This window comes from Bos grunniens, chromosome 3 (assembly GCF_055505025.1).
Source record: "Bos grunniens cultivar Pamir isolate PY7600 chromosome 3, Bosgru_T2T1.0, whole genome shotgun sequence".
In the NCBI taxonomy this organism is placed as follows: Eukaryota; Metazoa; Chordata; class Mammalia; order Artiodactyla; family Bovidae; genus Bos; species Bos grunniens.
In genome coordinates this window covers 98,102,601-98,120,838 of record NC_141167.1, presented here as the reverse complement: position 1 = coordinate 98,120,838, position 18,238 = coordinate 98,102,601, and the positions used below count along the sequence as shown (strand labels likewise).

The 18,238-nt window shown below is 39.9% G+C and overlaps 1 protein-coding gene across 3 annotated transcripts in view; it reads left to right on the top strand.

Annotated features, from left to right (window-relative positions):
- The window catches only part of NOTCH2 (notch receptor 2), a 175,103-nt gene that overhangs the window by 113,441 nt on the left and 43,424 nt on the right, over positions 1 to 18,238 (top strand). For all 3 annotated transcript variants that reach the window (XM_086392157.1, XM_086392158.1, XM_086392160.1), the window contains 7 exons: positions 560 to 793; positions 2,148 to 2,303; positions 2,803 to 2,991; positions 4,165 to 4,278; positions 5,091 to 5,204; positions 6,866 to 7,099; positions 11,925 to 12,035. In XM_086392157.1, coding sequence (XP_086248283.1) covers positions 560 to 793; positions 2,148 to 2,303; positions 2,803 to 2,991; positions 4,165 to 4,278; positions 5,091 to 5,204; positions 6,866 to 7,099; positions 11,925 to 12,035 — 1,152 coding nt within the window. The remainder of the gene's footprint in view (positions 1 to 559; positions 794 to 2,147; positions 2,304 to 2,802; positions 2,992 to 4,164; positions 4,279 to 5,090; positions 5,205 to 6,865; positions 7,100 to 11,924; positions 12,036 to 18,238) is intronic.

Below are 18,238 nucleotides of genomic sequence, written 5' to 3'. Positions count from 1 at the left end.
CCTTCTATTTTGAGATAATTGTAGTTTTGCAGAAAGCTATAAGTATTAACAGAGAAATACTGTTTACCTTTAACCAAGTCTTCCCCAATGGTAACATCATCACCTTGCAAGACTACTATCTAATATCATAATCAGAATATTGACATTGATATAGTCAAGATACATAATGGTAGCCTTAACATTTTGATTTTTAAGGTTGCTTCTTGTCCTTACTCATCTCTTAGACCCTTCTCTCCTTGCTCTTCTCACATTCATTGTCCCGGGGATTTAACCAAATCTGATTTAAGGCTCTTACAAGACTCAATTTTCTCTCTGGTAGGCTGGCTAGACTTCATGCTGTCAGAGTTTCTAGGGATAGAACTTGCCTTCCCTAAATTATTTGCCTAGAATTTGGATGTCTCTAGGTGGCCTTAAAAGTCATGTGAGAACTGGGTTTCTGTGAGTTAATTTTGCCATAAGTTCATGCAGGTCACATGAGGGTGAAGAACGTGTGGGGGTTGGTATGGTACTAATCCTCTGAGACTCAGAGCCCTAAACAAAGACACTTTTCCCCCCAAAGGACAGTTCTGCACAGAGGATGTGGATGAGTGCCTGCTGCAACCCAATGCCTGTCAGAACGGGGGCACCTGTACCAACCGCAATGGGGGCTATGGCTGTGTATGTGTGAATGGCTGGAGTGGGGACGACTGCAGTGAGAATATCGATGACTGTGCCTTCGCCTCCTGCACCCCGGGCTCTACCTGCATCGATCGTGTGGCCTCCTTCTCTTGTATGTGCCCAGAAGGAAAGGCAGGTAAGGCTGGCAGAAGAACAGAGCTGGAAAGGGTGAAAGGGCTGGTGAGCATTCAGGACTTCTGCCTCCGTCTCTTTCATCCCTTTTGGGGTATGTCCTTTTAAGTTTCATCTTTTGGAACGTGGCACCCAAAGCTGTGCTTCTGGAAATGTAATTGGTAGCCAAAGTGCTGTGAAGTCAGTCTTCTTCCTTAGGACTTTTAGCTCTCAACTCCATGTGCCTCAGTGTTTCATCCCCCCAGAATGAAAGTAACTCTTGCCTTGGAAACATCTATTACCTCCTTAAGATTTTAAGCTAAAAGACAGCTCAGAAATTAAGGTAAATTTCTCAGAAATTAAGACAAAATTACTCACAAATGGAGGTAGGCACTTAATTTTAAGAAGAAATAATCCATTTACTCAGAAAAGATTAGCAAGAAGGAAACAATGAAATGTATTCCAGCTCTCAATATTGCCCTGTAGGGGAAGGTTTTCACCAACTGCAAGTTAACATTGCTCTAGCCTCTGAGTTTAACAGTTCTGGGTCTAGGAATAGAGCAGTGAGAGGAGGAATGTTACAGAAGGAGATTGCTTAGCGATAGAACTTTGTGCCCAGCAGTTTTGAAATGTTCCTGTATCTATGCCTTTTCAAAAGCCCCACCTCCAGCTTTGTAGAAGAAGCCTTAGTCACCTCTTCTTAAGCTAATTGCAGACTGGAAAATCCAGTTCCCATGTGAACTATGCAGAACATGGGGCCTAGTCATGTCTTCAGAGTCCTGAGGGCACTTGAGCCAGGAATGTTGACACTATTAAAAAGCTGCCCAAGTATAGGCTGATGATGTTCAGCTGGTTTTTTTTTTTTTTTCTTCTGAGGCTAATGAAATGCAGGTGGCCCCACGATCATCAGGTAGCATGATCTTGGGAAAGTGGGTTGCCAGTTAAAATATAGGATGTATGTAATATTTGGGACATAGAATAAATAATTATTCATTGTTTATCTGGAATTCAGATTGAACTGGGCAGCCTCCGTTTTTATGTGCTAGACATGACAGCCCAGTGGGGAGGATATCTCCCTTTTCCTGACTCCAGCATCTAACCATCTCGCAAATCCCTCACATTATCTACCCTTGAGGAAGGGTCCAGCTGAAGGCTCAGATTCAGAGTATAGAGAGAGGTGTCTACAGAAGCTTCTTGCTTTGCAGTTAGCTGTAGCATGTCCCTAAGGCAGGATCCCGCAAAGGGGAAATTGCCTCTAAATCTTCACATTGGATTCTGATGTGCCAGTCCTAAGGTGTTCAATCCTCTATGAAAGAGAAACTCATTCCCCAGGTAAGGGACATTTTCTCTTTCTTCTCCTTTCCCCACCCCTGTGACAGGTCTCTTATGTCATCTGGATGACGCGTGCATCAGCAACCCCTGCCACAAGGGGGCGCTGTGTGATACCAACCCTCTGAATGGACAGTATATTTGCACCTGCCCACAAGGCTACAAAGGGAGTGACTGTACAGAAGATGTGGATGAGTGTGCCATGGGTGAGTACACAGAACCTTTCCTATTCCTGTCAGTCGAGCTCAGCCGACATTTCACCTGAAGCACATTTCACTCTGTGTGCATATTTCATCCAAACCTCAGACCTGTTACATGCCCTGTTTACAACTGACCTTTCAGTGTAACCACATAGTCTATCCTGGGAATTCAAATATATAGAAGGTTTGTGCTTGACTCTTAACATGGATCCCTACCTTAGTGACTGTTTGGACATAAGAACAGCAGAGACACACGAGAGTTGAGATTGCCCTCATTTGTCTTTCTTTCCCTATTTCCTTTCTTCTTTCTTCATTTAATTATTTATTTACTTTCTGATTGATTGATTTCTGATTGATTGATTGATTAGAATGATGTAAGAAATTGAGAATCAGATTATTAAAGGACTGGCCCTAATGCTACTAATCTGACCCACTTCTGTAGTCCACATTTGTGGAAGCTCCATCGAGTGCTTTGATCCTGGTTATGGGTGCTTGTGTCTTCCAGCCAACAGCAATCCTTGTGAGCATGCAGGAAAATGTGTGAACACAGATGGTGCCTTCCACTGTGAGTGTCTGAAGGGCTATGCAGGACCTCGTTGTGAGATGGACATCAATGAGTGCCACTCAGACCCCTGCAAGAATGATGCCACCTGTTTGGATAAGATTGGAGGCTTCACGTGTCTGTGCATGCCAGGTACATGGGCCGTCGGTGTGTGGGGTCTAGACCAGAGACCTTGCACTGCGCTTCTCTTAGGCAGAGCACTGAGTACAGCATGGCATTTCTGTAAGCTCTGTTGGAATTTAATCCCTAGCCACGGACCCTTAGGGCTTCCCTGGTGGCTCAGTGGTAAAGAATCTGCCTGCAGTACAGGATCTGCTGGAGACATTGGTTTGATCCCTGGGTTGGAAAGATTCCCTGGAGGCAGGCATGGCAACCCACTCCAGTATTCTTGCCTGGAGAATCCCATGGACAGAGAAGCCTGATGGGTTATAATCCATTGGGTCGCAAAGAGTTGAACACAACTGAAGCGACTTAGCATGCACACATGCAAGGGGACCCTTAAGGACTAAGGCTCATGTTAAAATTCTTAGAACTATGGAAAACAATCCCATCGTGTCAAAATCCAGATACTTGTGAGAGAAAAATTCAGAAGATTTTTAAAATGCAAGTATACTTTGATTTAATAAAGTATTTATCATAAAAATTCTTTAAATAGCAAGCTTTCCTTATCCCCTGATATATTACAAATAGCATACCATTCCATTTATAGAAAATAATATTACCATAATTGTATAGGAACTTGCTGTTTATCTCATGGTGAGATACACATGCTGTGTTATATCTTGGAACTCTTCTGCAGAGACCTCTGCTTGAATCCTTAGAGAGCACAGCTGAACTTTAGCTTAAAATGACAGCTGTCAGGGGCTGCTTGGCCTGATTACGGGTGCTAACCGCTCTAGCCTTGGCAGGCCCTCCTAACTTTGACTTACACCCCGAGTACAACAGCATCTCTGATTCATTCAGTTGGCCCTTAGGACTGGGGACCCTGTGGGCCTGGCACTGTCCCGAAAGCAGTGCCTGGACTGATCAGAGAATGTAGTTCAGTCTTTGTTGGCGTGCTAGGTCTTACCAAGGTCTTTGGAGGTAACCTCTTCTCCGTCTCCACAGTGACATGGATATCCCAGAATATGCCCGTGTCTGACTGATGCTCACAGTGACTGTTTTCAATCACGGCATAGTCCTCTTTCCCTCTGCAGAAAAGTTCATACTCATAGAGGATGTAGTCATCTTTATGAATTTGTGCTTTCTTGGCTAGAATATGCCTTTGTCTTTTTCTAAGCCACTTGTGTGGTCCATTTTGTTCAGGTTTCAAAGGTGTGCATTGTGAGTTGGAGATAAATGAATGTCAGAGCAACCCTTGTGTGAACAATGGACAGTGTGTGGATAAAGTCAATCGCTTCCAGTGTCTGTGTCCGCCTGGTAAGTGCCCACCACCTGCCCCTGTTTTCTTTGAAAGCACAAAGCCGACTGACCGCAGGGAAGAGAGGAGGGAGAGAATGTGTGTGGGCTCTACATGAGGAAGTCATTAAAGTGAGCGCTTTGGGATAGGAGTGTGTGTGTACAGAAGTGGGGGATTTGCTTCAGCTAGTATATCTTCCAAATCCTCTGTGGCCAGAAGTCCAAGTCTGTTCTGAATGGCCCATGACCTCGCCGTCTGTGTGTACATTTCAGAAAGTTCATACCTCACGGAAGCCCTTAGTTTTAGATTATTCAGGATTTTATTTTTTCCTGTGAGTCATATTCTTGAAACCTTTCTCTGAGATGATTATTTTTAGACATTTCACCCATGGGTACATTAATAGCACAAGTCAGTTCTTTCCAAAGAATGCTGTGTCTCTCCTTTTGCCCCCCTCAGCCACTGTGGAAGACATGCTGAATTTTCTGCCTTAGGCTATAGCCTCTCTTGTTGTTTCTTCAGAGAGAAGGTCCCAGTTCCTGTGCAGCTACATTCACTTCTTAGGGGGTTCTGCCTGTATGCATTCAGTTCCTATTTTAAGTTGAAGTGAAATCTATACTGGGAAGAAAAAGAGGTGAGAGAGACACCCTGGTGCCTCTGATGCCCTGAGCCTCACCCGTTATCCCAGGTACCTGTTCAGGAGAATAATTCTCCGTGTGCTGATCCAGGGATATAAACCCTGCCAGTAACAGCCCAGTTCTTCTTGGGCATCATTCTGATAGTAAGGAAAACATAAGATAATCCTTTGACTTGTGTCATCATGTGCCCTTTGAAGGATTCACGGGACCAGTTTGCCAGATCGATATTGACGACTGTTCTAGTACTCCGTGTCTGAATGGGGCAAAGTGTATAGATCACCCGAATGGCTATGAGTGCCAGTGTGCCACAGGTAAGCATTTTGCACTTCTTATTCCCCTGGTAGGTCCATCTGCACTAAATAGGAGACTGTCCTCTTCTCGTTGCCCTGCCAGGCCAGTCTACTAATGGGCTGCTCTGTGTTTAGAAGGGGCTTCTTCCAGCCTCTTTCTTGCTCCTCTCACTGTTTCCTTCTACAACGCCTGCTTCCTTCACCACAATGATGGCCTGGCCTGGACATTTCCATTTGGTGTCTCCGTCTTTCTAGGGCAGATTTTGGCAATGGTGAATTTCCAGCTGGCTTGCCTTATTCCTCTGGAAAAGGGAAGAATTCCAGCTGAAAACTATTTGTCATTGGGGCTTCTCAGCAAGAGGCCTGTCTCTGTTTTTTGAGGCAAGGGATCGAGCAAAGGCTCAGAAATGCAGTGGTGGGCAAGTGCAGAGATTTTCTGCATAAATATGATTGATGCTTTGAGAGTCAAATGTGTATCTGCACAGGGGAGACAGCTCTATTTGGGAAAGTTTGGGTCCTCTTTCCTGACTCCTGCTACTAGAATCAAAAAGAGTGTTTACAAATATTCTGCATTTCTGATCTGTGGCGACATTTCTAATTTGGGAGTGGATTTGAATAAGCCAGACAGTTCTTGTTACACATTTGCTTCTGCACAGACCATTATTGTGTAGAGAAGGACTAGAAATTATTAGAAAAGATAATTTCCCAGTTTCTTTTTTATCTGACTGTTTAAGAGAAGTTATAAATATAATTCAGGACATTTTTTCTTATTTTAAAAAATGGATTCTTAAAAGATTTTAAGCATCATGTGCATGACTTTTTTTGTGATCACAGAAAAGCAAACTAAGTCATAAAAATAAACAGAGAATTACTATTTCGATAGTATTAGAATATTACCACTTATTAGGCCTTCTCAGAGTAGACCCTGTCAGATGATCCACTCAGCTTCCTTTTCTTTTCACAAACTCTGGTCTCTGTTGGAAAAGTTTCAGGTTTGGTCTTCTTCTGGCTAGATTATGCTTATGGAGTATAACCTTCACTGGAGAGACTTTAAACTTTGAACTCATGTTTAAAAGGGAGGAGAGTCCTTCCAAAGTCTCTTAAAAAGATATAAGGTTGGATAAAGGAACTCTTATTTGCCCCTTTTAACTGTCTTAACTTGGGCATTTATTTAACAAGTATTGGTTAAAAACTTACTATATTTGCATAGATTCTTGGGAGGTTGGGAGAAATAAGGAAAAGTTCTCTGTCCTCTCAGGTCAGAATTGGAAAGATGAGGTATGTGAAGTCATTAATTTAGTACCTATATATGCAGACTGGTTTGGGAGAAGAGGCATATAGAGATAAATATATTAAGGAAAATTATAAAGAGCTATTCCCCACTGAAGTCCAATATGCAATTAAGATGCAGTTAAAAGGTCTCTGCAGTGAAATTATTGATCGTTTAGGAAAAGCTATTTGAATTATACAGATCTGACTTGAACAACTTCATTGTAAACAAAACTCTCTAGGCTTGCCTTATACATAGTGCAGATAGTCAGTTCCAATTGCTTATGGCCCAGAGTATGAATTGTTTAAGATATGGGATGTGTAGGATTAAGAGGATGCTGGAGCTGCATGTATGCTCAGGTGTGGAATGTGCGCCTTGGGTTTTAAGTCTCTTGGGTACAATTCCTTCTAAGGATTCACTGGTGTGTTGTGTGAGGAGAACATTGACAACTGTGACCCTGATCCTTGCCACCACGGCCAGTGTCAGGATGGCATTGATTCCTACACCTGCATTTGCAATCCGGGCTACATGGGCGCCATCTGCAGTGACCAGATAGACGAATGCTACAGCAGCCCTTGCCTGAATGAGGGTCGCTGCATCGACCTGGTGAATGGTTACCAGTGCAACTGCCAGCCAGGCACGTCAGGTAAGCCCACTCTTCACTGCCTTTGGAGTTTTCATTGTTTCTCTAAAACAGTTTACACGGATCTCTCAGACTTTCTCAGCACATGCTTTGGTACCAAAAATATAGTCTTGATTCTGAGAAGCACAGCCAGAAACATCTCAGGGGCAGATAGCTCTAGCCAGTAGGGAAGTCAGAGACAATAGCTTCGCAAAGGTGATGATTCTGTGTATGTGTTTTTCATCAAAAGGAGGCATACCACTTCAAAAAATTGAAATTATTATTGAAAATTGAAACCCTTCTTACTTTTGTGGCTGGATTGGATTGTCTTTTTTTAACTTCCACCTCACTCAGGTTAATGAAGTTGGTCCTTCCCTCTCCATCCCTCCCATTCTTCCAGTAGTTTTCCTCCCTTTTGGAGTCCAGTATTTTTAATGGAGAAGGAAATGGCAACCCATTCCAGTATTCTTGCCTGGAGAATTCCATGGACAGAGCAGCCTGGCAGGCTATAGTCCATGGAGTCACAAGAGTCGGACATGACTGAGCAACTAACACACTATCTTTAACGGGTCATCTTTCTTCTGCTGTTTTTCTCTGCTGGGCTTTGGGCATTTGGGGGACTCAGAGGGAGAGGAGAGACGCTGCAACATGTCTGGGTTATTGTCAATTAGAATACAGAGCTGTCGTCTCCCATCCAGTTCATGGCTGTTTCCTGCCTCCAGTTGAATGACGGCTTGTTAGTCGTGAGGGCATGCTACTCCTTCCTGGGGAAATGTTGAGCTGTTTTCTCAGGCAGCAGCATTTCACAGATTTCAGTGGATTCTGTTTTACTTATTTGAGGAATAATTATGGTCACAACTGTGGTTAATGGACAGAGAAGTTCTGTGTCTCAGATCAAAGGAAAATGTATTAGTGGAAGATTAACTCGTGTGTGCCTTTGTTAGAAGGGAACCTGCCAATACACGGAGTGATTTATTGAGAACTCATTCTCCATTTAAGGAAAATGGCCTGTGTAGGGGGCAAAGGTGGGGGAGGCGGTTAGCTGCCCTCATTTTATTTTGTTATTTCCAAATCCATTTCTTCAAACTTGTCAAAGGCCCTGGTCTTCATCCAGGAACTCGTACATGCCAAGTTTGAAAACAAAGTCCTTTTTGAGTTGCTCAAGCATACGAAAAACATCCCATGCCTTCCCAGTTGAAAATGCCTTCCCCCTCCCCACGTTTAGATAACTCTCTAAAAGAGCTGAATAGATCTTTGTGAAACCTTCCGAAAGCAATTTGCTTCCGGGCTGGTCCCCAGACATGAGAAATTGCAGTACGAAAAGAAATTTGAGAGATTTACAAGCAATTGAATGGATGCCTTTAGAATGGTGGGGCTGTTTTAGGCTTTGCTATCGTTCCCATTATAAAAAATGTACTGGAAACCTGGGTGAGTGGTGGGCTGGCAAGCATTTTGTTTTCTTTGGGATTATATTATTATTCCAGGATGGATCAGGTGTGTTCCCTGGGGAGTACAGAAACGTCAAGGTGGAAGTAGCTGTCAGTGAGAAAGGCAGGCAGTAAATATCAGCGGTGTGCAGGCAGCATAGAGAAGGAAGGCACAGGTTCTCTCAGAAAACTGCCAGTTTCATTCCTGTGACTGTTCGGAGAATTCACACAAAGAGATGCAGACCACATAAAGAGATATTGGTCTGTAATGTTTGCAGAAGGACTTGGCATGTACAGGGAGCCTGGGCAAAAGGATTCACTCAATTAACCATTATGTATAGACTCTTGAGTTGCAATCTAAGAATCGACAACCCACTCATAATATAGTCTGAGTTGGTAGCTTGGGGTTTGGATGAGTATATGGATAGAAGGGACACTTTACAATCTGCAGGTTATAATTGTGGTTTCTCACTCACTAAGTACTTAAAGCGCAGTACACTACCCAGAATCACTACTAATGCCTTTTTTCACCTGTGATCTTAAGTAAGTTTGGGGGAAGTTTCAAGTTATAGAAACTGCAAAGAATCATCGGCAAACAACAAATACAAAACAGACAAGCAGAAGGAATTCTGTGAAAGCACACAGAAGCATCTTACAGATTCCAAGTGAGAATTGAATAATGAGGCTTTGGGGGGATTAGTGGGAAGTAGGGCCACATGCAGACCATAGGTCACCCAGTTCATGTTCCAGTGTTCCAGTGAGATAATTTCATTGGCCCAGCTCGAGCTGAGTGTCTGTTCCTGCTAGAATGCAACATGGGTTTAGGGCCAGAGTCCCATTAAACTGCATGGCTTCCTGGGGCCTGCCTTGGTCTGTTGTGGATTAATTGGGATTGTCAATCAAGGGCTAGACACATCTCCTAAAGGTATCCATTTGTAATTAAGGAATATCGAAACCTTTGCCTCATCTGTGGCTAGCAAGGCAGCATAGCTACATTAATCACAGTGACCGGTGTGGTGCAGTGAAGTGTATAGAATCCAGAGAGCTGGGTTCACATCCTAGCTGTGCTGATGTAATTGTACAAGTGCGTGATAAAATGGGTGTAACACAAATTGGTTTGGCACTGAAGTGAGAAAACAAAGTTATATCAAGTAGGAAGCAGAGTATTTTGTTCACAATAATGACTTGATACATTTTCAATATAGTAATTATGAATAAATATTCACATAAAGTTTGAGTGAATAAATATTAGGCGTTTTGTTGTGGAAATTTCATTTGTTAGTTTATATCCTAATTATGAGGCTTCATTTTTAGACTTTTTAAACTGCCAAGATATTCTTTTATGATATCCAAATTCATCACTAAATTCATGTTAAGTAATATAATAGTATTTTTACAGAGTAGTGGTAACAGTAGGGATTGGTGTATCTCTACTATTTAGTTACCTGTAACTTTCCTAGTGAAACTCTGCCATTCATCTGGGGAATACAGGAGGAAGGCAGCATACCCCAGGAGAAAGCTATGACTCTGTAAGATTTGTCCTGAACTTTAGCCCTTAATAGTGACAGTCAGTATCAAGCTTATAGTGGTAGATACAAGTCCCAAAATTCTAATGAAAGCTTAAATTTTACCTCTGGAGCACAGTATTGTCATAGTTGTTTTCCTTGAAATGGCAGGCTTGTTTCTTTCACTTAACTGTTTGCTAAGTGCTTAGGTCTGAATAGTCCTGGTTCATCTGTCAGTTGCTCTTTCAATTAAAATGGGATTCTGTGAAAAAAGTTTCAGTTTCAGTTCAGTACTCAGTCACACAACTGCTTTTCCTGGAGACTGCTCTGTAAGTTGGCATGCCACAGAATAGCTTTATGTGTATTTTCTGTTTCATCACGCAAAACAATAGAGGTATACTCAAGGGTCAAGGTATAATCAAATCATAAAGTTAATAATTTCGGCAGCTTCATCAAAGTCATTCTTAAGTGAAACTATCTTTTTTGTATTGTTTTAACTGAGTACATGGAGGTGAAGAATAAAAACACTAGTACAGTACAGTTTGGCACTTTCTGGATTCCTGCTAAGATGCCAGCAGGCATACCTCCATTGCTCTTCATTTTTTCAGTAAGATATTTATTGTAATCTAAAGCCATAGCTTTATCATCAAAATGGAAATATGGGAACTGGGTAATAATTTGGTTGGGTACAGTCTGATATTCTAAAGCAATCATGTCCATGGAGATCAATTAATAAGACCTACATAAGCAGTTAATGTTTTAAATTCAAAGATCCAAAACCAGGACTTTGGTCTTCCAAAACCAACTCCTCTTCCTCATTCACAACATCTGTCAAGAGCATTATATTTTCCTAGACATCCAGGTGTGGTAACTCTGAATTTCCATGACTTCTCCCTTATTCTCTTCATTGACTCGGTTTCCAAGTGATAAAGACTATAACTCTTATGACCTCTCACATTCATCCTTTTGCTTTCGTTCCTACTGGCATGTCCTTGGCCTTGGGCACCACCGCTTCTTTAAACCAACTCTGTGTCATGGCCTGCCCAGTGTTCTTCTCACATTAATCCATCCCATACCCTTCCCGTTGACCTTTCATGCCACTCCAAATCGTTGGCTTGCTCACTGGGGCCCCTTCAGTGGGTCCTTCATTTACGATTCTCATCTCACCATTTGCCCATGTGTCCCACCGCTGGGGTTAAACAGATCAAAGTACAGCTCTTACTGTGCCTCCTGCTGGCTGTCAGCTGCCTTGCAGATGTCTTCATTGCTGAGCTACACTTTTTTTTTTTTTTAATCTTCAATGTTTCTGAAGTTAGGAAGCACCTTATATTCAAGGTCATAGAAAACTGTCAGCCTCAGAATTAAAGCAGAAGTGATGACAGGCTCCTTGCTGCCTGTCACTGAGAATTGTTCAGTGTGTAAAAGGGATCAGTTCAACTAATTGTCATTGCAGCTGTATAATAACTTTGGATCCCTAATTTGTACTTAAAATGAGGCAACATATGCTACAAGCTGCTCTGGATACTTGAGGCAAAAGAGATAAAAATCTCTGCCTTGATGGAGCATACATCATGAAGAACTGTTGCCAGGTTCTGAAGACTCTGTCACAGGGTCTGGTGGACTTTTTTTTTTTTAATCAGTGAATTTATTTTAATTGCATCCATTGCTTTTGTAACATAGTGCTAATGCCAACACAATAAAAAAGACAAATAGTGGCTTAGTGTGATTAATACAATCATTTGACCTCATGATACCTTTGACAAGGTCTGGAGGACTGAACTTTCAGAAATGCTACTTTCCTGTATTCAAGGTTGGCTAGATACTCATTAGATTTCCTAACACCCAGCATCACAAACAAAGATCATTGGTATTCCTGTGCTAATATTGCACGGTTTCTCTTTGCTTTCATCTTTGCAGGTGTTAATTGTGAAATCAATTTTGATGACTGTGCAAGTAACCCGTGTGTCCATGGAGTCTGTATGGATGGCGTTAATCGTTACAACTGTGTCTGCTCACCAGGATTCACAGGTAATGCTCCTTTTTGTTGGGACCTTTTTTCTATTTGTTTTTTCAAGTCAGTTGCTGAAAATATCAGAGGCAACTGTGTTATATACTCATGACCCATAAATATAAGGTGTTTTAGTCTTGCCTTTATTTTAATACTGTTGAAGGACCTTCCTTCTTCAGCCCCCTCACTTTGGGAAAAGGGCATCTAAAGGTTAGTTACTTTCAAATATATCTGACTTATTTGTCTCTTGGAAGGTTAGAAGGTTGTTTCTGTGCTTCTCTGGCCCAGTTTTCTACTTACAGGCCTTCCTTGAACTGTAACATGAAACTTCTCATTAGTTAGGGTTTTTAAGCCATGTGTTTATAGCTACTTAAAAAAGAGTTTCTTTTCAGACCATGAGTTTCCATCACTGTGCTTAAGTTATATAGCTTTCAAATTTTTCTATACTTAGTAGTGAATGCCTTCTATAAAGGCATGGCCAAGGTAAAATTCTATGAACACCTTATATGATTTTTTCTGAGTCCTTCCTCTTATAAGTACTTAAGTAAAGTCAAAACTTAGCAAAGCAACCTATTTTTGGCTAGCATAGTGGGTTTTATTTTCTCTCCAGGAGGGAGAAAGTAAGTGACTAAAATAAAATTGGTTATAATTCTTCTTAAATTCTTAATTAAACCCCCCAGCTAGAACATTTATATACGCAGCATGTGTGCACACACACAAACTCACATGCGTCTTTTCTCTTATCTTTTTTCTTGCTAATAAGATTACCTTTACCTTTTACCTTCCTGATCAAAAAGTACTAGGAGCTACTGAGGAAATATGGAGCCTCTTTCTGATACATCTGTTTGTCAAAGGCACCATCAGAGGGCGTGTCAGGTGCCAATCCCATTCCTTCTAGACAATGCCACACACAATAAGGCACTTACATAATGATGTTACCATTTCATAAATAACATGTGGTCCTTTGCAACCAATGTGAGAAACTTTCCACAGAGCTTTTTAAACTATGATGTCAAAAAGCCAAGAGATGCCTCTTTCTTGCTGGGAACTTACCTCTCTCTGTATTTCACAATCCTTTGCACTGCTTGGTGTGATTGTGGACATGAGACAGGAACGTTTGTGGCCTACGTGGTCACCATGATCTCTTTTCAGTGAAATATCACTCAGAAGACCAGGATGATGAGAGTTCTTGTGTCTAGTACCCAGCACTGCTGGTGTGGAGCCAGATGTACTTCTGTATCCTGAAATGTGTCTCTCCAACATTCAGTGACAGCCAACTGAATTTCTTTTAGACAGAATGGCATATGTACTTGTTTACATAGGTAGTAAGAAGAGAATAGCTTCCATTTATTCAGGCCCTGTTTTGAGGTAGGCATTAAATCAAGTGCCTAATCTCATTAATTGTCACTACTATTATTATTTCTACAGTATTGATGAGAAACCCTGAATTCAGAGAGCTTAAGTAACAGTACCAGTGCACTAGGGCCAGCATTCCACCCCGGGGGTTTCTATTACAGAGTTCATACTCACTGCCACTTGACTGGACAGCGTAAGTAGGTGCCTGCTGTGGTTTCTTTTTAGATATGTAAGCCTTAGACTCGACTTAAACTTTTTGGAAATGTCAGTGAATCATATGCTCTCTCTTTTCAACATTTAGCAAATCAGGAAGGTCATGGAGGGAGGACATAGGCTAAAAATATTCTAAAATAAACTTAAGGTGTAGCATGAAACTGCATAACCAAGGAATGGAATGTTTTGGTTACTGGGTGGTACCCTGTTCTTGGAACTGTTTTCTACGTCTATTTTTTCTATTTGTTTTTTCAAGTCAGTTGCTGAAAATATCAGAGGCAACTGCGTTATATACTCATGACCCATAAATATAAGGTGTTTTAGTCTTGCCTTTATTTTAATACTGTTAACTTTTTATTACAATTTTAATAACAGCTTGAACAGATTTAAGGGAATTTTTTTTTCAGACAAAATTCTCTGTTCTCCGCAGACCACTTTATACTTACTGATTGAATAGGAAGTAAGAAATCATGTGGCACTTCAGTAGACCATTTTTCAGTTGTATAAACTACTTTTTCAGTTTCACATTCATGTTCATTATTTTGCTAACTTCTTAGAATGATCCATAAAAGTAGATAGGTTGTAAATGAAACCAAAAGCACAAGTAACAAAAACTAAAATGAACTTCTGGGGGGCAAAAAACAATATGTTGAAAAGCTAACCTACAGAGATGGATAAAAATATATGCAAACTATGTGTCTAACAAAAAGTTAATATCCAAAATATATAAAGAATCATACAACTCAATAGTAAAGAAGCAAATAATTCAATTAAAAATTGGACAAATAACAAGAAAAAAATTCAGTATAGTGACAGATGTTAATTAGACTTATTGTAGTGATCATTTTTCAATATATACAAATATCACATCATTATGTTGTACACCTGAAACTAATAATGTTATATGTCAATTATACAACCCACTCCAGTATTCTTGCCTTGAGAATTCCATGGACAGAGGAGCCTGGCAGGCTACAGTCCATGGGGTCACAAAGAGTCGGACATGACTGAGTGACTAACACTTTAAAAATGAAAACACATTAGGAGTAGGGAAACCCAATTTTAGAAAATATTACTGGAAAATTCCCAATAATTTCCAGATATAAAATACTGGTAATGTTCACTCTAATTCTCAGAGCTACATGATTTAACCACATTCTGATTATATTTTTTAGGCTGTAAATCATTATTTATATTTTGAAATCCAGTATTGACTGAAACAGGTAAAGTTTTAAAAGCTTTACAATCTACCAAACCCTAGTGACTTTCAAATAGCATTTGAAAGGCTATAATGGTGATGAGTAGCTACCAATATAGCTAATCCTCATCACAGTATCATTATGCAGCTGTATAAAATCACCAAATTCAATTTAAAAAAATGGATTTGAGGTTTACAATCTCGTCTTTCTTTCAGTCTCTTACAGGATTTTCTAATCAGGAGTAAAGTGAATAAATATTTATAAATTATAAATTTGTAAATGTTGAACACACAGTTGTTTTTGGTTCTCCAGCCATTAGTGAAGGCATACTGCTAAGCACAGAGGAGCACTGGGTTATGGGAAAAGTGGTAGACAATGAGGTCATGGCTTTAAAAGGATTTAAGGTATGATCAGGAACCCAGACTGCATACATCAGAAAATGACTAAAGACTAGGGAAGTAGGTAAAAGCAAGGTATACACATTCAAAAAAGTATAAGCGATGAAGGAAAACAAATGTTTAGAATCAGGGGGAAAATGGGCAAAGGACATTCTTTTTCCAAAGAAGACATACAGATGTCTTCCAAAGAAGACAACAGGTACAGGAAAAGATGCTCAGCATCACTGATCATTGGGAAAATGGAAATCAAAACCACAGTGAAATATCACGTCACACCTGAAAGATTGGTTGTTATTAAAAAGATAAGAGATAACAAGTGTTTGTGAGGGTATGGGAAAAGGGGAACTCTCATGCACTGTTGATCTGAATGTAAAATGTTACAGTTATTATGGGAAAACAATATGGCAGTTGTCAAAAAATTAAAAATTGAACTACCCTAAGGTCTGGGAATTCTACACTTGTGTATCTAAAGGAATTGAAATCAATATTTCAAAGAGGTATTTGTATTTGCACACACCCATGTTCATAGCAGCATTATTCACAATAGTCAAGATATCAAAACAACCAGAGTGTCCATCAAATGGATGAATGAGTAAAGGAGATACCTTTTATGTATACAATGGAATATTATTCAGCCATGAGAGAGAGGGAAATCCTGACATTTGTGACACCGTGAATGGAACTTGAGGACATTAAGTGAGATAAATCAGACAGTGAAAGACAAATACTGTATGGTATCACTTAATGCAGAATATTAAAAAGCCAAACTCATGAAAGCAGAGAGTAGAATGGTGTCTATCAGGGTCTAGGCTAGGAGGGTAGGGGATTGGGGAGATATTGTTTAAGGGTACAAATTTGCAACTACTAGATAAATAAGTTCTGATTGAATGCATAGCATAGTGATTATAGTCAGCAATACTGCATTATAAACTTTCAAATTGCTAAGAGAGTAGATCTTAATTGTTTTTACCACAAAAAGAAATGATGGTTATGGGACATGATAGAAGTGTTAACTAACTCTGTGGACATAATCATATTGCAATATATAAAATATATCAAACCAACACATCATATACCTTAAACTTACACAATGTTACATGTCAATCATGTCTTAATTTAAAATTAACAAAAAAACTTAGGGAATTTTTATTATCCTCATTTAATAAATAAGGCAACTGAAAGAGCTTAATGTATCTATGGTCTTAGCTAGTGAGTCTCACTATTAGGACTGAGTTCCCAGAAGGCAGGCGCCTCCTTAATTGTCTTTTAAGCCAGCATTTTCTAAAACTGTGTAGCACTCAGGGAGCACTTAGAAAATATTGCTGAATGAATGACCAGCACTCACATATGGAACCTCTGACATCCAACACTAGACTCTTGAGTCTGGACTATACCATGCTTTCATTCATTAAATACTAATTTGTCAGGCATCTATCTACACAATAAGAAACATTGGCTAATTTCTCATTCAGTAGTTGCTGCTAAGCTGCTAAGTCACTTCAGTCATGTCCGACTCCGTGCGACCCCGTAGACGGCAGCCCACCAGGCTCCTCTGTCCCTGGGATTCTCCAGACAAGAACACTGGAGTGGGTTGCCATCTCCTTTTCCAATGCATAAAAGTGAAAAGTGAAAGTGAAGTTGCTCAGTCATGTCCGACTCTTAGTGACCCCATGGACTGCAGCCCACCAGGTTCCTCCGTCCATGGGATTTTCCAGGCAAGAGTACTGGAGTGGGGTGCCATTGCCTTCTCCTCATTCAGTAGTTACTGAGCCCAGTAAGGTACATAGCCTTGTGCTGGGAGTTCATGAAATACTGGGATTTCCGATGCTACTTAAAGGATGAGAATTTGCTAGTGAAGCAGCTGCAGTTCACCAGGTGGACTACACAAAGAGGCACTTAACCCTCTCAGCTAAAGATGACTTGAAGATTGATTCTGCTGAGAGCTTTAAAAGCAAATAAAGAAAATGTGAGAAGTATGACTTCTGAGAAGATTTTTCCCAAGAAAAGACAGAATTGAAAAAGCTTTTTCATCTCATTCTCCACTGGATTTCAGACAGAGGATAGCGCTGTAGTTGAAGACTTGTGGCTCTTATCTTGGTGCCAGTGGCAAACATCTAAAAAAAAAATCAGAAGTTGAAGCTAAGAAAGTAGTATTGTAGAATTGGTTATTAATAAAATACTTAAAGGGAAAATAGCAACTACTATCAGATTATGGGTTTTTTACCACACGAACTACCAATAATGGTTTAGAGAGCAGTAGAGAGTGAAAAAATGTTAATACCCATACTTTAAAAGGGTGTGTATCTATTTCATTTGGAATTTCCTATTCTAATTGCAGGGTTACTCTTTCTTAAATAAAAATGCCTGGTTTTATATGAATCAGAAAATTGTATTCTTTGAAATTTGTAATTCCTTCATAGCAGTTACTTGTCACCACTCATTTACAGAATTATGGGTTATTTTAAAATTTTATATCATTTTGGAATATATAGTTAAATCTCATTTATTCAAAACTTAACAAAGCAAAACTCATAGGTAACTGGCATACTTTATTCCACTTTATAGCAGACATCTTTTCAAAGTGCAATCTTGGGTATGTTTTAGAGGAAGAACATATTCATTTCAGTTTCATATATTATGAACATTTACATTATAACTTGTGAAATAATAATTGTCTACCTCATAATTTCTCAAAATGTAGTATCTGAAACACCTACATTATTTAAAATGTAACTTTGGAGCTGTAAGGATCTTCTTTTAAAACAAGTACTTTTAGCAATCCTTGCACACTCAAATTTGAGAACCACTGGTCTATATTGAGAGACCCTGAATGCTTTTCTCAATGATCAGAGAACAATGAAATTATAGTTTTCTCTTCTTCCTGAGCCAGAAAATAGATTAATACAATTCTAAAAGTGAAAACAAATGGCTTTTCTTTTTAAGCAACTTAATCATTAATAGGGATTCAATGGTAATCACTGAACATTCCTGTTAATTGAAATTTACCATATATAGAAATGTAAAAGATTGACTAAGTCTTACAAGAATGAGTGCAGT